Consider the following 20,712-nt stretch of genomic DNA (forward strand, 5'->3'; position numbering starts at 1 on the left):
TGAAATTGTTGTTTGTTTAGCAGAGGTATATGGTAGTTAGTATATTTATAAGGTATACTAACTGATTGCTGATATATGGTATCAAAATATCTGAACTTGATACTAATTGCAAAGTATTTATTTGTGAGCTTACACTTGGAAAAATTATATCTGGTCTTGCTTAACTTGCCAATTTATAGGATATGTTAAACATTTGCAGTAAAATAAACTGATTGTGATTACTTAGTTTTGATGCAAAAAAAATTGCATTTAGTAAGGTAACTCTATGTTATTCATATTGATGAGCATTTTCTATGAATATACTTATACCGAACGATAATAGAAATTCACAGTGTACCAAGTCTTCTTGTATTAAAATGTTATCAATGGTATCAGCTGAATATATAAATATATATCTTACTAATATATGAAGCAAAGTCGCTAAAACCGTTGTAATTGCTAACCGCGAAAACTACTGTACCGATTTTGCTGGAATTTTGCACACTGATTCATGACACTTCTTATATTGTTTTAGTATGGTTTTTATCTTGAAAAATTTAATAACAATAGCAATAAATAATCTCAAAGTTTTGCAAAAATACGCCAGCTTTTCACTTTAGTTCAGTAGGATCCGCTAGGTGGCATCGGCGTAAAATCGAAGCTACCTGCAACAGAATTAAATAAGTGTAGTTATAAGAGGCCAGAGCGTCGCAGAAAATTCATGCAATCGTCTACTGGCAGTTCATCGAGCTGCATCGAGAATGCAGATGATCGTCGTGCAGCTGGGTATCTCGGTGACCGATGACGCTCTTCTCCAATGAGAAAGTAATGTAGGCCTACTATCGCCATGAACCTCCAGGATTGACGAGTGCCACCTATAAAAAATGTAGTATTACCGATGACGTCTCCAGCGGAATACCCGGACACGTGTCTAGCCAGAGCATATACTGCTCTAACTCTTCTGAGTTATATGGCTGTACCACAATCTCGCCTGGTGCCGTCAGAGAATTTTATACTACAAATGTAAGCCAGGGAAAACAGCCCTGAGGGGCATGGGTATTCATAACGGCTTCCTTTTTAGTGGTCGTGTCCCCAATGGCATCTCCACATTTTCCCGACTAACGATGAGTGGTTGGTGATGCGGGGAACAACCCTAAGAAAAAATATTTTTTGATCAGCGGCGTACGTTCCTCGTGTACGGTCTCCGTCCACAGAGACGCCAAGGGTAAGAGTCAAGCCAATCACAGCTGGCTATCCATCATCAAGAATAATAATAAGGAATGACTGGAAATTTTACCACTGGATGTTTTCAGGGCCAATGTAAGCATTAACGTTCCCTACTTAACCATTAATCTCATCGGTCCTTTTAAGGGCCACCTAAGTTTAAATTACCTTGCCAACAAATACATTTTTACAACATTTTCTGGAGACTATTCGTCAACTCAAAGGCTATGTAAACCTGGCCACTATTAAACTAAGTCAGTCATTAACTGGCAGACGTCACGAGCAAAGTTGTTCGTCGCGAGGCTGGAAACCTCGGTAACCAACGACCCTATATTACCCTCTCGACTCGAAGCATTCAACTAGGAATCACCAATCCTCTCCAAGGTCTCCGCTTGGCGAACCTAAAAGCTATGAAGAAAAAAAAACTTGAGCCAACGAGAGTCTCCAACGGGCAAGCATTACGAACCAATCTCTACTAATCTCTCCACCTTAGATCATCAAAACAACTGAGTCTGCAAAAAAAGGTGCTTTAGACACCAACGTCTTTGACCTTATACCAGGAGACGTTAGGAAAGAGCACTACAACTAGCCCCAAAGCTTCGGACTTTGTGATTTTTCTCCCAATCGGTCTGAGTCTTCAACAGCAGGCCAGAGGAGATCACCCTGAGGTATCCAGGCAGTCACAATTGCTGTAAACTTTAGACAGGAAAGATTTTACTTAAAAAGCCCACCGGTCTTTTTCAGGGAAATCGGACGTTGAACTACCTTGCCAACGAATATATAAAAACGTAACAAAGTGACAGAAAATAGCCTTGAAGGGTCACAAAAGTCGCAAAAGGGTGAATTAGAAGGAAAACTTCAAACGTATTTAATGAATACAATTTTAGGCCTCAAGAAACTGACGCAGAAAATTTATCGAAATCCGAACAGCAGCCTCAAAATCGACAAATAAAGAATCCATTACTTGAGAGATCAGCTTTTCATTTTACTCTCACAGTAATCTCTTAAATCTTTAAAAATCTTATTTCAGGTTTTTAAAAAAAAAGAAAATATATTTGTACTCTTGTAGCAATGAAAAATGTAGAGATTAAGCTCTAGGACTTTGTTGCTCTGGTAATAAAGTTGTGAGATAAGAGAAAAAATATTTTCTTTGATATGTTTTTGAAAGTTTAAAATCCTAACATCTTTCAAAAATGGCCCTTTTCGTAAATTACACGGGAGAAACTGCAAATCAACCGCTCCTTATGGCCAACGAGTATTTTATGGTATAAGCAACGCACGGTACTTGTCAGCATAATTATATGTTTCTTAATTTTTACAGCCAAATCAACTGTATGGATTGCGAGCAAATATGTTTTTAGTATGAAGATTTTTGTTCTAAAAAGTGCCAGGAATAAACGTAAAATTTCTGACTAAAAACGTGTCTCATTAAATGTCAACACACTACGGTGTTCCGTTTAGTGAGTCTCGGGCGAAGCCAAGACGGGGGTCTGCTATAGTATATTATAAGGACATATTTTACATATACGTTTTTCCCCTCGTATATGTACTGCAGTAAAGGTGTAGTATAAAATAAATTGTAACGAACAAAACGTACAAGTTTTCTATTTGTTTAATGACTTTATTACCAAACAACTTTAGAGGTACCATTTTTAGTACAATTTTTTTTTATTTAATAACTGATAACTTTGTTGAAAAAAAAATGTGTGTATTTCTAATTGTTAATACTGGAAACATGCTTTTTTTTGACTTTTATTAAAAGCATTTTTTAGGGATTAATATTAAAGTATATAATTTATTGAGTACATTGTGAATAGATTTAATAACTCAGCAATTTGTCTCCTATTTACTATAATTATACTAAAAAACTAAAAATTAAAATTACCATGTAGCTACAGGGAGAGCATGAAGTAAGAATTTGATAAAATGCATAGTGTTGTAATGGTCTCGGTTTCGATAGCACGAACTGAAATAAGATTAAAACTTTTTAGCTGGTGTATATAATGCATTTGTAGTACGTTGCTGTGACTATTTTTTTAATTTTCACAACTTTTATGAAAAAAAATCATCTGTAAAATATGCCAAAAAGTAAGTCATGCATGTACTTTATTTACCAAGCAAGAATCCAGTTGCTGAGCTACTCTGACCTCTTCGAAATCATATGTCAGACCGATTACGCCTGGTCGAGTATCGGTGTGCTGCTTGACGTCCCTTATCCCCATGTACGATGTGATAGAATTTTAAACATTTTGTTTGAAACGTAAAAATCCTGATATACCATATTTTGAAGATTTTAAACAGTAGTCTGTCTATTTAAAAAATAAATCTTCATCAACAATTGTACGTATAAAAATATCCAAAAAAGTAAAAAAACTTTTTTTTAGTTTACTTAAATGTACAATTCTCACTTATAACAATTATCTGAATTCAATTTCTTAATAACTTATTTCTTATAAAAATTTGCTAACAACAAATTAAAAGTAATAGATCTTCTAACTCATTTCTGTTAGTTTACAAAATAGTGGTTAAAGTAAATTACGTCTTCACTTATTGTATTCAACATTTTTCTCATACGTTGTGATATTCCATTTACTAAGAATCGTTTTTTATCGTTTGTGCTCTCAAAAAATCATTTACAACGATAGGGTCAGTCACTTGATAATACGATTATACACGTCTAAAATATAAACTTCTCTAATTGTTATGTTTAAGACAACGAAAGGTCTACGTAGCATCAAACCTTCTATTTTGTCATTGAAGCAAGATCATGTGGGAAAGCTATCCGAAGTGACAAATATTTAATGGTTACTGAATAACTTGGTGATTGCTTATTAACAGTAAATTATTCAAATAACACAGAAAATTACATCATTTTTTGCCTGACATATGAAAAAACATCTAAAGGTACTTGATATAAAAAAAACATATCAAGGTATATAAAAACATGTTTTTCAATTCTTTACTTTGAAACATTATTTTTAAGTTAGAATCGATTTCAAAATCAATTGCATGTTTAAATTTCTGAATCATAAATTAACAAATATAGATAAGGACGAGGCTGACGTTGACTTTTTCTAAAAATTGACTCTTATATTCTTTGGCACATTTGAAATAAAAAAGTAATCTGGTTGTTTATACTTTAACCTAACAGTTTTCGAGTAAAACGTTCGCCAAATTTTGAAAAATTTTTTTTTTCAGATTGTTACAATCTTGGTATTGCATAAAAATAAAATTTTCTTACTAGGTACACCACGTACACATTAACTATTAACATTTTTCTACAATCTCTTAACAGCAAATTTCGATGAATTAAGTGGAAATATTCTTTCCATACAATTACTATTTTACGTGTTTCAGCACGCGTGTATGTACGACTGTATACCTCTATATATGAACTCACTCAGGCAAGAGCACGAATGGTAAGTACATATACGTAGGTATACTCTAGTACGAACACACTTGCTGAAACGTTGTAAACGTTTATGGCATAAAACACTGTTGCCTTCAGATTTCTCTAAATTTCCTCTTAAGAAGATATTAGAGGAAGGATAGTTATTACTTAGGTGGAGTGTCTTGAGCTAACGCTTTACTATAATCATTTTGCAAGGCTCCAATAATTAGAAAAAAATGCATTTCTAATAACTTTGGGAATTTTTTACTCGAAAACAGTGAGGTTAAGATATACACAGTGCCATTACCTTTTCATTTCTAGTGTGCTAAAGAATATGAGAATAATTTCATACCAAAAAGACTTTGGCTCATTCGTTTAAGAAAAGATTGTTTACACTTATTATGGCCAGATTGCGCGCTGGCAACTTAAGTATCCTCATTCTGTAAGGTTTAGGATACATGTTTAAAAAAAAATTGTCTGTGAAAGGATTAAGGACTACACCACTAATTTCTTCCCTTTTGAAAGAAATGTTTTTTTGAAACAGTTTTCAGTCCATCAGATTAAAAAGCACTACTTCATTTTCATACTAAGTTAAAATATTTCTGTGTATTATGTAAAATTAGAATTAAAAAAAAAATTCTTATAACAAGCTACGAATGTTTAAAATACTGTAACATACTTCACAAAGTTGTGTGCTTAAAAGGCAGATGAAGTCTGCGTCAGAGTTATATGTATCCAACTTACATTACAAACACGGAAATGGATTCTTTTTAGAGTAAGTATTCATACATACATCATAAACAAATGAGAAACACAAGTTTTTGCTCATTTATTACACAATAAATAAACAGTTCATTAACTAATACTCATAAAATTAAGACAAAATTAGGTCTGACTTATGCTTGTTTCAAGTTCTACTCGTATTCTCCTAAGCATTAGTTCTAAAAAGAATAAAAATTATAATTATGTTTTTTATAATTACTTAGATATACTTCTTATTATACGATAACTATTCTAAAAGACGTATTTAATTAAAAAAATTAATATTTTTAGTTCACCTTCCCAAAATGGCAGATAAAAGTAAATGTAATCTCTGTGATTCACCACTTAAAATAACTGATAATAAAATTGCTGCTGTTTTATTTATAAATATTTGCAAGCCTTTAGATAAAACAGCAGCAATTCTTATTTATAAATATTTGCATGCCTTTAGATAAAAGTGTGAATAGCAAGGATAAAATTTGAAACATTGGATGGCCAGGGATAGTGTAAAGTTTTATGAAGTTTGTAGAAAGCGTTACTCAGAAGTATTATTAACGTCGAAAAAAAAAAAAAAAGGAAAGGAGATAAGTTATCATCTTCATTACCATGTTTTTTTATGCCAAATATTTCTTCTTTGGATTTTGATTTGTATTGCCTTATATGAAGTCAATTGCAAGATCATAAACACAAAAAAGTATCTTATCTACAGCAGTATGATACTTATCAAAAACTTTTGAATATAGCTGAAATAAAAAATAACGAAGTTAGTACGGCTGTACTAGGTCGATTACAGGATACTACACTCGGAAAAAAAGAACTCATATCATGTTAAATGTTATACAAATTTCTTACACATGCGTTCACTAGATTCAAATAAAATTACCAAGCAATATGACTCTAGCTTTAAAGAATTGAACGGAATCTAAAAATCATAGGATTGTATTAAAAACAAGTGTAGTTATATAGAAAAAAGTGGAAAATTTCAACTTTTACTGTCTGAATTGCAAGATATTATAGGACAAAAATATAGTTACAAAGAACTATGTGCTAAATAAGTACAAAAATGTAACGGAAATTTTTTTCATTGCAAAACATCTAAGCCAAAAATCAGTTGTTTATGACGAATCAATTAATTTGACAAAACTTTACCATGATTGGTGAAATTAGGAATCAGTTGAAAATTTTGAAAAAAATGCCGTTATAAAATTTGCTGCAGAAATAGTGCTAGCTGATATTTTAAATGCTCAATATAAAAATTGCTGTATCCACCAGCAGAAAAATTTCTTGATAATGTAAATTCAGAAATACCACAAACATTAAAAGATTTTCTTCCACAAATTTTTCGTAAAAGTGAGCATGAAACCGAAGAAGACAATCCAATTGAAAAAGATATGATTGCTCATTTCATAGACTCCATTATATGTAAAAGAGTTTTCATTTCAAAGTTGTAACTAGCTATTTAAACATATATTTACAGAAAAATAGGATCAAGGTTAATTATTAATATTCTTGCAAAATCAGGAGTAACGACAAATCAATTTAATTGTATGAAGCTTCTTCAATTGTAAGCCATCTAACTCAACGCATTAACTGCGTTTCTGTGCAGTTCATATTTGATAATACTGACCATACCGTTGAAACATTGGATAGTCACGAAACCTTTTACTGCTTATCGGGTACAGCCGTGTATACCCCAAATTTTGAGGTTATTTTTGAAGGAGGATCTAAAAAATGTTCGAAAATGCCAACTGACATGGAAATAGCTTTACGTAGATTAATTAAGACAATCCCTTTAAGTAACATTCACTTGAAAGCTTTGAAAAGTATCAAATTCATTTTAGTTAATTAACTATATTTGGGTGATCGGAATTTTTTCCTAAATATTGTTTGGTATGTGCATGGTGCAAAGCTGTAAAAATTGAATACTTACCGTCATGGAGAGGTTTGATGGAAAAAATATCAAGAGACAAAATTTATTTACTATCTCAAATAGCTTGTTTGCCATTTATAAATCAGCCTTCGTTAAAATTAATGACAATAAGTACAGATTTAAATTATGCAGTCAAAGACACAAAAAAAATTTTTTTCAAAAAATACATTTGTTACATTTGACCAACTATTATATTGAAAAGTTTGGTCTATTATTGCAGAAGCATAAGATACGGTATTGAAAAATGTTATCGTTCACTTAGAAGATTTTCATATGTTAATGTCCTACTTAAAGACAAACGATTATTTTATGGATAAAAGTGAACTAGAAGAAATGTGGTGCAGGGGTTTTCTTTATGTGGGGTAAGGTATATGGTGAAACCAGAAGAAAAATGTGTATAATGAAAGAAATACGAAGTAATTATAATTCAAATTCAAAGTATATTTGAATCTTTGGTCTTATAAATTAGCTACAAGATTTCGTTTTGATGCATTGACTTACTCGTCACCTGTCGTGCTATCGACTGACAATAAATTACTACAACAAGCCAGCGCTTATATATGCAGAGCCGCAAAGGTAGACGGTAAAGGGCGATGAACTCGATCGGGACATTTAAACTTTCGTAGTAAAGGAAGGTATGCTCTATTAAAGGAAAGCACATCCTCCTTTCTATTGATGTTGTGTTTGTCGAGTTTTATATAAAGCATTTTGGAAACAATTTTTTTTTTAAGCCTATATAAGCGCTGGCTTGTTGTTGTAATTTATTGTCAGTCGATAGCACGACAGGTGACGAGTAAGTCAACCAAACTTACAAATTCTCGCGTACCTGCGGTAACAATTTACATAAAAATTTATTGTATTTTTGTGTTTGAGCCTTCCAGATCACTCATTGTGTGTTTTTAATTTTAATTTTGTAGCCTGATGAGGCTGACGCATATTGTCAGCGAAACGTTGCGCATCAATAAATCAACGCAAGAAAATTTAAATACACTTTACTTGTATTTATTTATTTTCTTACATTTCGCCCCCAACGGATCACTGATCACTTTGAATTTCCAAATTCACCAGAGGGCACTGATATATACTAACAAATCAATAATTGTAAATGATAAAATTGGGATTCGCATATACGATTTCTCTCGTAAGCAAGTTTTATGCACTGATAGATAATAATTAAATATCAAACTGAAGTCCCTTACACTCTATACTATATCGGACTCAATAATTTCTCGGATATAATATTCAAAAACAAACATAAAAAGTACAATCGTGGGTTCATCGCAGAATCAACGGGATATATTGTCTAGATGACACGGTAGTACGATATATAAAAACAACAAAAGAAATGAACCTGAAAAAGAAAGAGATAGGCTAGTCATTTAGCAAAAAAAGATGAGTATGCCTACAAAGCTACCGCAAGGGATTTATCGCTTCTGTGACGAGGAATTATCGCAATGATAATTGACAAACTCTTTTCAATCGCCAATTATATAGCCCTTTTCACTCACGCAGACCAGGAAGGGAAAACAAGCGGAGGCCAGAGGCTTCAGACAAAGAAGACCATGTTCCTGGAGAGGACCCAGAGAAGAGAGCCAACAGTTGCCAAATACCTCTCAACCCTCCTACTTGATAAGGTCCGGTTCATGAGAAACTTCTCCTCTAAATGCTTCTCCCATCCCTGCTCGCTAGCCTCTCTCTGCTTTTTCCTTTTCCTGTGGCAAGCCGCCGACACCGATGCCTGTATTCGGGCATTTTCGCGTTTCCTCGCCCCAGGTTGTGGCCCTCGCGTCTAGTCCCTGCATTGGTGTGTTACGCGTGCACTAGTCTCAGTTTAAAAAACGCTTGCAGATCATGCATTTTTCAGAGCAGTGAGAGCCCATATTTTAAGGTTTACAGCTGTTGCTATAATGATTTATAAGTCAATGAATAATGTAGATGGAATAGAAAAATTCGTTCATAAACTTTTTGAGAATTAGATCGGAGATCCTTTGTCAGTGGATGACTGTAAAAAGCATCATTTTTTGAAACATTTAACAGTGCAGTTTTATCACGAACTAATTGATCTTGGACAAAAAGGACCAACTTCGAAATTATTGATACAGTATTTTAAATGTATTACAGTAGCATTACAGTTTATTGAAGCAGAACGCTTAGGCGATTGGAAATTACATTTACAAAGCGTATAAGATATGTTACCGTTTTTTTATGTAAGTAGGCATTTTTCTTACGCGAAAAGTGCTCAAATATATCTTCAAGATAAGGAAAACTTCGAAACTGCGATGAATCCTGTAGAATTCGATCGCTATAGCAAAGATGGTTATTTTACTATTCGTAGGTCAGATAAATCGTGATCTGGTGTGAAGCAACACGGTAATTGAGCAAAAGTTAAATAGACTTTTTGGTACAGATTTGAAACACGGTCGCTATGTTACTCCGAGCGTTGTGGCACGATATTTATTTGCTATGCCATCAGCATTAAATGTTATGAAATGCTTAGAAAATAATTATAAAATAACGTTAAGAACTAGTTAACAGCATATTGATCATTCTCATAGCCGAATAAAAAGAGACAACGATGACATGAAGGAATTTGTTACCTGGCTTCAAAATCATAACCCGTTTGGTAGCTCAAAATCAAACCTGTTAGTATCACTTTCTACCAGAATCATTGCAGTACCAAGTATTGACTGTCACCGCACATTAGAAGAAGGAATATCTAGAATGGAGAGCATGGTTGAAAAAAATTTTGAAAATATTTTCGTGCGTTATTTTATGAAGTAAAAAATTAAGCAAGTGCAGCTACTGATTTATATATTGAAAAAAATTATGAAATATGTACCATAGATATTTTCTTAATATTTTAACGAATGTGTACAGTCTTCAGTGAAAATTCTAATAAAGCGGATAAAGCTTTTGCATATGAGCTTACTTCATACCCACTCAGTTCATTTCATAAAAAGGATTAATGAAGTGAACACCCAAATCAAAATTATATAAATTGTTTAAGCCTTGTAACGACTTCCAGTTGTTAAAAATAGATTGGGTTCACTACGTGATAGATGGGGGTCGGTTATTGCATGCCGTAGTTTGGCCTCACAGTTAAAACTATGTGTAGTTTTCCAGTTATATTTCTCGCATATCATAGCACATTTTGGTACAAATGTAACTGTTATTTTTGATGGTTATAGTGACGAAAATTTCAAAGTAAAATCTTATTAAAGATATTGTAAATCAGAAAACAGTATTGGAGCAGGCATGAAAATATCTAAAAATAAAATGATTACAATCAATAGAACCTAATTTCTTTTACATAACAAAAATAATGAAAATTTTGTGGATTTACTAGCAAAATATTTGAAAAAATATAACATTGATGTGGTAATAGCAAACGTAGATGCTGATACGTTAATAGTTAATAGAGCAATTGAATTCAATGACAATACTTAAAAAAGCATTGTCATAGGTGGTAACGATATTGATTTACTGATCTTATTTACAACAAAGTTATATGGTAAACGTAATTTGTATTTTTATAAATTCTTGCCTAATAAATGACGAAATGCTGTATATTTATCTTATGATTATAGATATTTGGGAAAATACATATTATTTGCGCATGCATTTGCTGGATGCTATTCGACTCGTTGTATATATAATAAAGGTAAAACGAGTATCATATCATTATTACATACAAATCAAAATTTAAAAAATTGGATCACTGTATTTCATAAGCCAAATCCAAATATTAACGTTTTATATGAAAAAGTAACCATCAAACTTTACGGTGCACATGGAAAAAGAACTTCTTTACACAAACTAAGATACAAAATATTTTGTTCATCTATAAAAGTTAAAAAAAAAATTACTTGTATCAAATGTATCACCTGCGGCTCCAGTACTCAAAAACATACTGAATAGGTTTATTATCAAATGCAAATCTGGCTAGGATTAAGTTTGTGACGGGGATTTTTCAGCCATAAGGGCCGTCCTGATATCCCCTCACAAAACTCTCTCTTGTACGTCACTTACCCTATCCCTACACTTTGGACTTCTTTCCTCCGGGGGGTCTGCCACAGGTGTCTGGCTAAGAAACACCAGACACTCCTGAAAAAAAATTAAAAGGAGACAAATGGGGACACTAAGCTACCCAAATTCTACACGAATCACGGTTTATATTTTTAGCAGCGCATCCACGATATTTATTCCACAACTAACTACACTCTCAGCACTCCCTCACTCTCCCTCTCCCTCTCTCTCTCTCTCACTCTTTTGTCTATCAGTATAGGCACATAATCTGCGAGGTAAATATCTTAATGTATCTCTGTAGCGATATGGGTCGTCCTCACTGTGAAACTCGTCCTGAGCTCAGTCTCGGAGGCCTGCACTTATACTACACACACACGAACACACACGATCTCCTACACACCTCGTACCTATTACTATATCTCCGCGCACGTCTCACCACCTTAAGAATTCCGCTGACACCTTGACTAGTCCCCACGCAATCTATTATACACTTACACACACCGACCCACACGTCTCTCTGCTTTCTCTCTATTTCTACCCTCACACGCCTGCACACCGAGACTCATTCATTCGGATCGTCCTAACCACTTGCCCCAGTATACGACCCAGTGCACAAGTCCACGTACTTTTACCTCCCCACAATCCTCGTTACTTCCTGCACTCAATGCTACATGTAGCTCGTCCAGATCGTCACGATGACTCGAACAAGGTTGGCTTCGACGACTCTCTCTCTCTCCCTCTCTCTGATTCTATGCTTCTTCTTTTTGGTCTAATCCTATTTTCCTACCTTACAATTAAACATAAGAAAACTGTTTTTCTGTATCCATTGTTACTAAAATAGCTTAAAATATAAGTCTATCTTTTAAATATAAAATAAAGTAAAAGAAGTGGTTAAATGTATTGGGCCAATCTCAAAAAAAAAAATTCAAATTTTATGTCAGACAATATTTCATAGTATTTTTGCAGCCACCATATAAAAGTGTTAATACAAATCAAAGAATGTATCAAATGTTGTAATTGTAATAAAATTGATAACTATAGTAATAATAATAATAATCACAATAGTTAGAATAATAATAGTAATAATAAGCATAACATTATTAATAATATTGATAATAATAACCAGGCTTAGATTATACCGTACAAAAACACTATTTTAATGCTGACGTTAAATTTTTATTAGCTATTGTTTTATTAACGAAATTAATTTGTAGGTAGATAAATCACGTTTGCTGTGGAACGTAGAACAAATGCAATCAAACAGTCGCCTATCAAATTTTGTCGATAAAGCTATGAAATTGTTTGATGTAAAACAAGTTATGAACGAGGTTGAAACATCAGTAATGTCAAAAGTTTCATGTACTGCATGCAAGGTTGGTGCTGGCTTATTACAACACTTTATTAAGACTGGAAAAAGTGAAGAAGCTATAGTAAACAGCATATTTCAATTTTGCGTATCATTGAAGATTCAAAGTCAAAGAGTCTGCCATGGTTTAACGTTGCTCATGGGGGTGAGTTTTTTATGAAATATAATTTAAAGCTGTGATTCATGTTGTTAACTTTATATTATATCATTGATTTTTAGCCATTAACTTTAAGAAATAATTAAAATAGTACAGAGTAATAACCACTATTATATTGAAAATTTAAGTCTTTGTAAGTGTCTAAATTTATGACTTCGAACGAACTAAGTTTTATTTAATGGTTAGGGACTACTGTTATTTTATATAATAAGGATATAAAAAAGTAAATGTGTCTTTGCCAAGAACTTAAATCTTACTATGTCAGTCTTTTTTACAACTAAGAAAGTGTCACGTTAACTAGGAGTTGAGATCTTTTCTATTTTTTTTTTTATTAGGAATGCTGTTAAAAAAAACAATTTAATAGCTCTAAATAAAAGCATTTATTTAAAAATGCTTTATTCGTAAATGTTGCTTAGTTATCTTAAAAATAAAAGATAAACAGTGGGCAGTCATGGGACTACTGACAGAAGTGAAAACTTAAGACTATGAATTATTTTTTTACTTACGTTCTGAAATAAATTAGTAGCTCTCCAAATTATTGACTGTTTTTGAAATAAGTAATTTTAAATTAGGGCATTTTTTTTAATTATGTGGGTCGTGATAATGCATATCATAACTTGCATATCTCCTTGATTACGTATATTTTGAATAATCAATTATAAAGTTTATTACACGATGATAAAGGTATTCCTTAAGTTCGAAATTCTGAAAACTATGTGATTCGTCATGGAAATATTCGTTTCGAATTTTACTGTAACAGATACTAAGGAGTGAGAAAAAATTAACTGAAGAGCTTAGACAGTTTACGTCCAATGTAGGCTTTTATCATTCACTATGCAGTGGCTGCCGTTAGACAAGGAGAGAGCGAAAGAATTCTTAGGCCATAGTGTACCCATACTACCATACCCTGCCGCACTCCACTGTGCCTCCAAGCTGCTCTCTCCTTCTCTACTGCCAACCAATACAGAGCGGGCTTTTCCTCTCCTCTCCTCTCCACCAACATTTCATTCTCTTGTTTTTACACACGACTCCCTGCAGGGATCGCCTTGCTTTTAACTGAGAGCAATCTGACGCAAAACCAAGATTCTTTTCTCATCGAAAATCATCTTACGCACCTAAAGAAGTTTTTACTTTAAAAAATTGGTATTGTTTAAATGCTTCATAGTTTTCAGATTTTGATGTTTCCTACACAGCATGGGCACATCAAGCAATCCCTTATTTGAAGTACACCCAGATGAATTTCCTGATATTATTGAGTTTGAATTAGAATAAACAAACATGCATCAGAAGTTTCCAATGAAGAGCTTTTGAAACTACTTTATTTCTGTGCACAAGATCTAAAAAAAATGCATTTATTTAGTATATTTATATATCGCTTATTTAAAGTAAGCAAAATAAAACGGTGACTGATACAACCCAAGCCGTTTTAGTTTTTTAAATAAAATTTAAAAAACCAGTATATAGTAGGGGCTTAGGTATAAAGTCCTACTTTTATTAATTTATATGGCAAAGAAAACTATTATAAAAATAAATAAACAAATTATAACGATTTTGAATAATATGTTATGGCACTTTACGGTATAAACAATACATAGGCTGGTCAGTAGGAGATTGTACACTGTGGTCAAATCATCCAATAATTTAAGTTAACTTTGTGCATCCTACACTGATTTCATATTTCATATAAAAGAAAGTGTATTTGGGAAATTTTAATAGAAATCATTGTTTTCGAGAAAAAATTTTAAATGTCTCATTATTATTGTCAACTTGAGAAAATGTACGTTTTTTTGTGTGTAAAAGGAAGAATCTATCATATAAATAAAGTTCCTATAGACTTTTAGTTTTTCTGGGCTATTAATTACGAACGTGCAATCAGATCTTTAAAAATTAGCAACAGCAACTCTAATATGGTGCCCAACTTTTTAAAAAGTCACTATATTTCTAATTTAAAAAAAATGATTCCATTAAACACTTAATTTTAAGTGAAAAATGTGTCTTTCTTAATATCGATGAAGACTATTGTTCTTCAGAAAAGAATTATGAATGTATACACGTATTTTTTTACCTGAAAACATTGTTTTTCTTTTCCTTAGAGTGAAAAAGATTGCCATATAAATTAGGTTTATAAAAACATTTTGTATTTCTTGACTGTTCCTTACAAAGCTACATAAATAATTGTAAAAATTCAAAACAGCTATAATAAGCAGGTAGCCACATTTTCAGAAGGTAATTACAAAATGTCTCTCTCATGTTATTGTTCAAAAAGTTTTTTCCGAAAAAAAATGTCTATTTTTCCAAACTTGATAAATCTTTGAACACCCACGTAATTCTAAGAGCAAGAAATTAGTTAAAAAAGATTTCTTTATCATACTGATATTAAAAATGTATTTTAGTTGTTAAAGATATAAAAAATTATAGCATACTTTGTAGAGATAGAACGATCATTCTTAATAGTAAAGAACGGTGCATAAAATGAAATATGCAAGCTTCTTGTCGTAACATGGTATATTAAAATTAGTTTGTTTAAAAGATAGGGCATACTTGTGCTTTGATTTCTACAAGACTTTATTACTATTTATGTATGATAAACATGATAAGCTATAGGAATACTTGTGATTAGTTAAAACAGTATCTAACTAGAACATATTACAAAACTACATACTAAAATCTGTACACACAAAGATAGACATTTTTGTTTTTACATCATCAAACAAAAGTTTTCGTTTAGTTACGTATAGTATTGACTATACATTTACAGATTACGACGAATGCAGATAAATAGCTAGAATATACTGTTATGCTTAAATTTAATGTTATTTCTGCTTACGATTTGACCACGTATGACATGAAAAACTTTTTTCAACAGAATTTAAAAGCGATCCTTAGTTATAACTATAAGTACATAAAGGCCTTTGAAAACCATTGGATATAGAATCAATTATCTGTCAAATAGTACTCCATTTATGTAATGCCATTATTTTTTTAAAGCAGATTTTCTCATCTCATCTGAAATGTGTTTGAAGCGCAGTAATAGAAAATTAAATAACAAGTAGCTCTAAGCTTTAATACGAACGGAATCGATAACTAAGTAGAAAATTGGTTCTTATGCTTTACAACAAGAAAAATGTATAGCATCTATTCGAATAGATAAGGTATCACCTACAATATGGTATAATATATAAAGTGTTTGATATGCCTATTATAAGTGTGTGCATTAAAATCTACAGGCTTTTTATCTAGATTTTTATTGATATTACTATTATTCATCATAGTCATCATCATCGTCACTATTACTTTTTCCATAGTCACTATTGTCATTACACTCATCATAACTGCCTTAATCTATAATATTTTGAGCAAAGCCAGTATTATCATTATAGTCAATGTCATTTTTGTGATTATCGTCATCTTCATCATATTTTTCATTCTTAATGCAATCGTTCCTTGTTTGCCCTTTAACTTTGTTTTTGTTCTTTAAGGTCTCTTCTTCAGCGAAAATGTCACAATGACGTCTGAAAACGTATTCATGTACAATTGACTTAAATTTTTATTGTTTCAACTTCCTGTTATATTGATTGACGGTAACTATAAATGATACTTACGTAGCTAATGTGTATTTCTGCATAACTTGTGATGAAACAGCTACTTTTTGCTTCTTTAGACGTTTACATATATATATAATAGTGATATTAAGGAATCGTTAAGTTACATTGCATTACGAAATGTATCAGTAGTATGTGCTTCTCTACTGTTCTGTCTTGAATGTCTTATAAATTTTTTTCTGTGTCCTTTGTGAGAGGATTCTTGCAAGTCCTCGTCGTAGTAACCTTGCGGTAGTGATAATCGTTTAGCAATTCAACAATCATGTGCTAATAGCTTATAAGGACTAGAGCTCATTCTCACCCGTGGGTATTTTTTGTAATGTAACAAATATGTTTCCCAACATAATTGTTTTGTTTTAACCAAAGTCAATTCTTCTCTACATTTAAATAGCTATGATACGAGGGCTACATTTTCAACTAGTTGCGTATTTATTCTCATGGTTTTAACAAACTTTTCTACATCGCTAAAACATTACCTAGCAATATTCCCAGTATTACTGGTACCTCAGCCTTGTTTTACCTGGTCCACTCTAACGCTAAATTTTTCGTAGATTATGTCTATCACTGGCTTTCTTCTTTTTTGAAACTCGTCTGTAAAAAATATTGAGGGTCTCTTATATCCTATATAAATACATATTAGACCTTCTCGAACCTCAAAAGAAAAATCACAAAGCATTATGTCTTCAAAGAATCTTTTATAAAAACTAGAAGATCACAAACCATGGGATAGTTGATAAATACTATAGCTCATTTAAACAAGAAACAGTTTGAATATATTGGACACAAGATTTTCTTTCAGTACTGACTATTGCATATTTGGTTTTTTTTAAGTGAAAAAATTATGGAGAAGAGAAGAGTTTTTATGAGCTGCCACAACTTGCATTTGTATGCAATCGGACTTCTAGTTTCTAAAAAATAGCTTAAATAAAAAATAAATTCTTAAGAATGTTGAAAGCGTCACTCTGATAACTCTCGTTGTCACGATACTTACACTTTTGATGTGGAATAGTATGACTCGAAAAGCTATCTAATCCTATCGTTGCAGCTAATCGTATGTTGATCAAAGGATCTGAATCCACCATATCCATTTTTATCTAGCATGTTTTGCAAAGGTACTGGAACTTTGACCACAGAAACAGGGTACTTCTCCGGTAAAATTTCATTCATAACTTTTTTGATCTTACTGTAAGATGGGTATACGTTACAATTTGGAGAAATCCAGTCTTTGCGCAAAAATCTCGATTGTTCTGCTAAATAACTTGATTCCAAATAAAATTCTGACGCAGTTTTTTTTGTATGTACGCGTTCATCAACATTTCCTTGAATCTCTTCATTTCTTGTTTTTTTTTCTCTCTCTTTTTTTACACAAAAACTGCTGTTTATAATAATTTAAGATTCTTTTCAGCTAAGAAAATGATTTCATTAGCTTGCTTGTAATGCACTGTCTTGAGCCCGTCTTTCAAAGGTCTTGTGAGTCTCCCTCCTTTAGTGCTATTAAGCCTTTTCAATTTTTTTGGTCGACCTTTAGTACCACTTGGGAGACGTATGCTTTCCGATAAATTCTATCTTTATTTTCTATACAATAATAAAAAATTTTTAATTATAATAACACTCTTATCAAGATTTGATTAAAATCGTTTAAAAAACGTTTTTACGAAAAATACCGCTGCTAATGAGTAGTTAGAAAAATATCTTTATTATTCTGCATCAACACAATAAGTTGTAAGTTCTTCCTTTTTTCATGGACAGATAAACAAAATATCTTATAATACTCCTTATGCTTTCAGAACTTGTCAAATTATTATATTTAATTATTGATCAAAATGCTGTTTTATTATTTTTTTGCAGTCTAAAATTAGAACTAAGTTGTATACGATATTAAGGATTTGAAACGATTGTAAATTCTTACAAAGATGTTTTCTAAAGTGTTTATTGAATGTTGTTACTGATAAAAATTTTAACATGCAGAAACTCACAGTAGATAAACGCTGATAATTTGCCTTGATGATGCAGACCAACAATGGAGCTAAGCTGAGCTTATCTTATTAATAATTGTATACGCATAAATAGAACTTTTCATTAGGAAATCAATTTCAATCCGTAAGATCTGTTATTTATAACTGGTCAGACTTTTATTTCATAATTTTCAAAGGTATTTAGTTTTTATATTGACACTAATTTTAACTTTTTTCTAGAACCGTCATTTTATAATTGAAATTGGACTCGTACATTAAATCAAAGTAAAAAGTATAGCTGCTCTATCTAAAAAATTTAAATAGCATAAGACGGAAAATAAATGTTTAGGAAGTTTTGTGTAAATAGTCTTGTGACCTCACACTTTTTCTCTCACGTTGGATTTTTATATTCTCTTGGAAGTTTAAATATATATGAATCATACTTATATATTGAGAAATTATTTTATTATTATTGAATAACGAAACGGCCCTGTGAACAAGAAGTATCGTCTAAACTAACTGTTCAATAGAATGAAAAATTAATACCTGTTTATTTTGACGTATCAAAGAAGAACATTTGCAACACGATTTATAAATTTATTTAAAACATAAATAATACAAATCAAACTATAATGATAAATTGCATCAAAGAAAAAAAAAAATCTGTTGATGAAAGAAATCGATCTTAAGTTACTAGAACAATTTAAGCCATGGCCTAAACCTCAAAGTGGTTTGGGAGTATTATTCAGAGAGACGAGGAACCGGAAGTCGTCCTTGCCCGCGAAGATGTGACCCCTTTACCGTGCACCTCCTTTTGCACTCCACAAACTTGAAAGTATACGACTGTTATTGATTATATTTTCGACAAATGCCTAGAAAATCGTGATTTTCTTGTTTTCTTTTGGCATCTTCCTTTTGTACTAAGGTTATTGTTAAAACATTTTTTTTTAATTTAACATATTTATAATGTACACTTATTTTTAATTAAAAGGCAACTTAACATTGTTCTCTCGTAAGAGACCGTATTAAACTGTCAATGTTTTATAATCATTTTTTCGAAAATATCCCCTGTGAAAAAGTCTACAAAAATTTATGTCCCGTCCTGATATGCTTCAATATAGCATACATTTTTTGGCACAATTCTATTTTAAAAATTTTTTTTTCAAACCTTTTTAACCATCTTAGCTATCTGAACTTTGAACGAGATGGATCTCAAAGTTACATATTTTTATAGGTAACCTCTGGAGTTTGTCTTTCAGTTCATGATCATTAGAATAACAATAAGTAGTGTCGTGGTTATAGCTAAATTGACATTTTTAATAATGCTAAATATTTTTTTTAAATTTAATTGAATTTAAAAAAAACAGGTGTGGGCCTTGGGACCCCCTGGTAGAAGTAAAACTCCGAACTCAAATGTTATTAAACTTGGTATAACAGAAACGAAGAAAATAAGATTAGATCTAATTTTAATAGGTCCTTAGGAATCTGATATCAATATTAAAATACCAAAAATTTTATTAATATTACGTATTTGAGCACGTGCATGCATAAAATACAAATAATAATACTTATGTTATACATAAATCACGCATTCCTAGTACATCTGTGTTTGTTATGATATATGTATTAATACATTTACAAGTTGTAGGTCCTGTAATGCAGAACGAAACGAAAAATTGTACCATGCTGTTTCAGAAAAAAAGTACTTGTGTCCAGTTACGACAACAATTGTGTTTTTATTTAAAATGACTTTCCATGTATTAAATATCACATTATATATATGTACAATTAATTGTTGGAATCATCATATCCGACATATAAAAATATTTTTAATGTTTGGCTTATACAAAAGTAAAATAATCTACTCTATCTAGTTAAGATTAAGAAAAACAATATATGTATAGTTATTATTTATTGTAAGGTTACAATTTCTTATTTCATTCATTGCTTATAACTATTCATAATTAAAATTTGAAATTTACCCGTGCTTATAACTGATTTCAACTGATCTTAAAATCATTTATAAGAATATGGCTTTGATAACATAACATTTTTTTCTATAATACATAGTAGAAAATGAAAAATAATTTAATTTATAGCTACGATAAAAAGAATGTAGCTTTGCCTTTGAGATATGACTAATTTTATTTTATTTTAATATTACAATTGCTTGTTTGAATCCCTGTAACATTTATTTTTGTACCTTATATAATTATTTCCCATACGTGGAATTATTTTTTGCTTATCTGGCTTCCCTTTCACTATTTTTCTAGTTTTAGGAGGTTCTGTTGTAACAAAAATTCTTTAAAGATTCTTTTAT

At 31.5% G+C, this 20,712-nt stretch overlaps 1 protein-coding gene and 1 pseudogene across 1 annotated transcript in view; both read left to right on the forward strand.

The window, feature by feature from the left end:
- Positions 1 to 5,972: 5,972 nt before the first annotated feature.
- Positions 5,973 to 6,807, forward strand: LOC149375275 (uncharacterized; annotated as a pseudogene).
- Positions 6,808 to 11,976: 5,169 nt separating this feature from the next.
- LOC106639004 (sphingomyelin phosphodiesterase) overlaps positions 11,977 to 20,712 on the forward strand; it is a 657,347-nt gene continuing 648,611 nt past the window's right edge. Inside the window, exons 1-2 of the mRNA XM_089589283.1 lie at positions 11,977 to 12,021; positions 12,527 to 12,823. Coding sequence (XP_089445409.1) covers positions 11,977 to 12,021; positions 12,527 to 12,823 — 342 coding nt within the window. The remainder of the gene's footprint in view (positions 12,022 to 12,526; positions 12,824 to 20,712) is intronic.

The sequence above is a fragment of the Copidosoma floridanum genome, unplaced genomic scaffold (genome assembly GCF_036245765.1).
Source record: "Copidosoma floridanum isolate Cflo_tuat_1 unplaced genomic scaffold, Cflo_Japanese_pri ptg000008l, whole genome shotgun sequence".
In the NCBI taxonomy this organism is placed as follows: Eukaryota; Metazoa; Arthropoda; class Insecta; order Hymenoptera; family Encyrtidae; genus Copidosoma; species Copidosoma floridanum.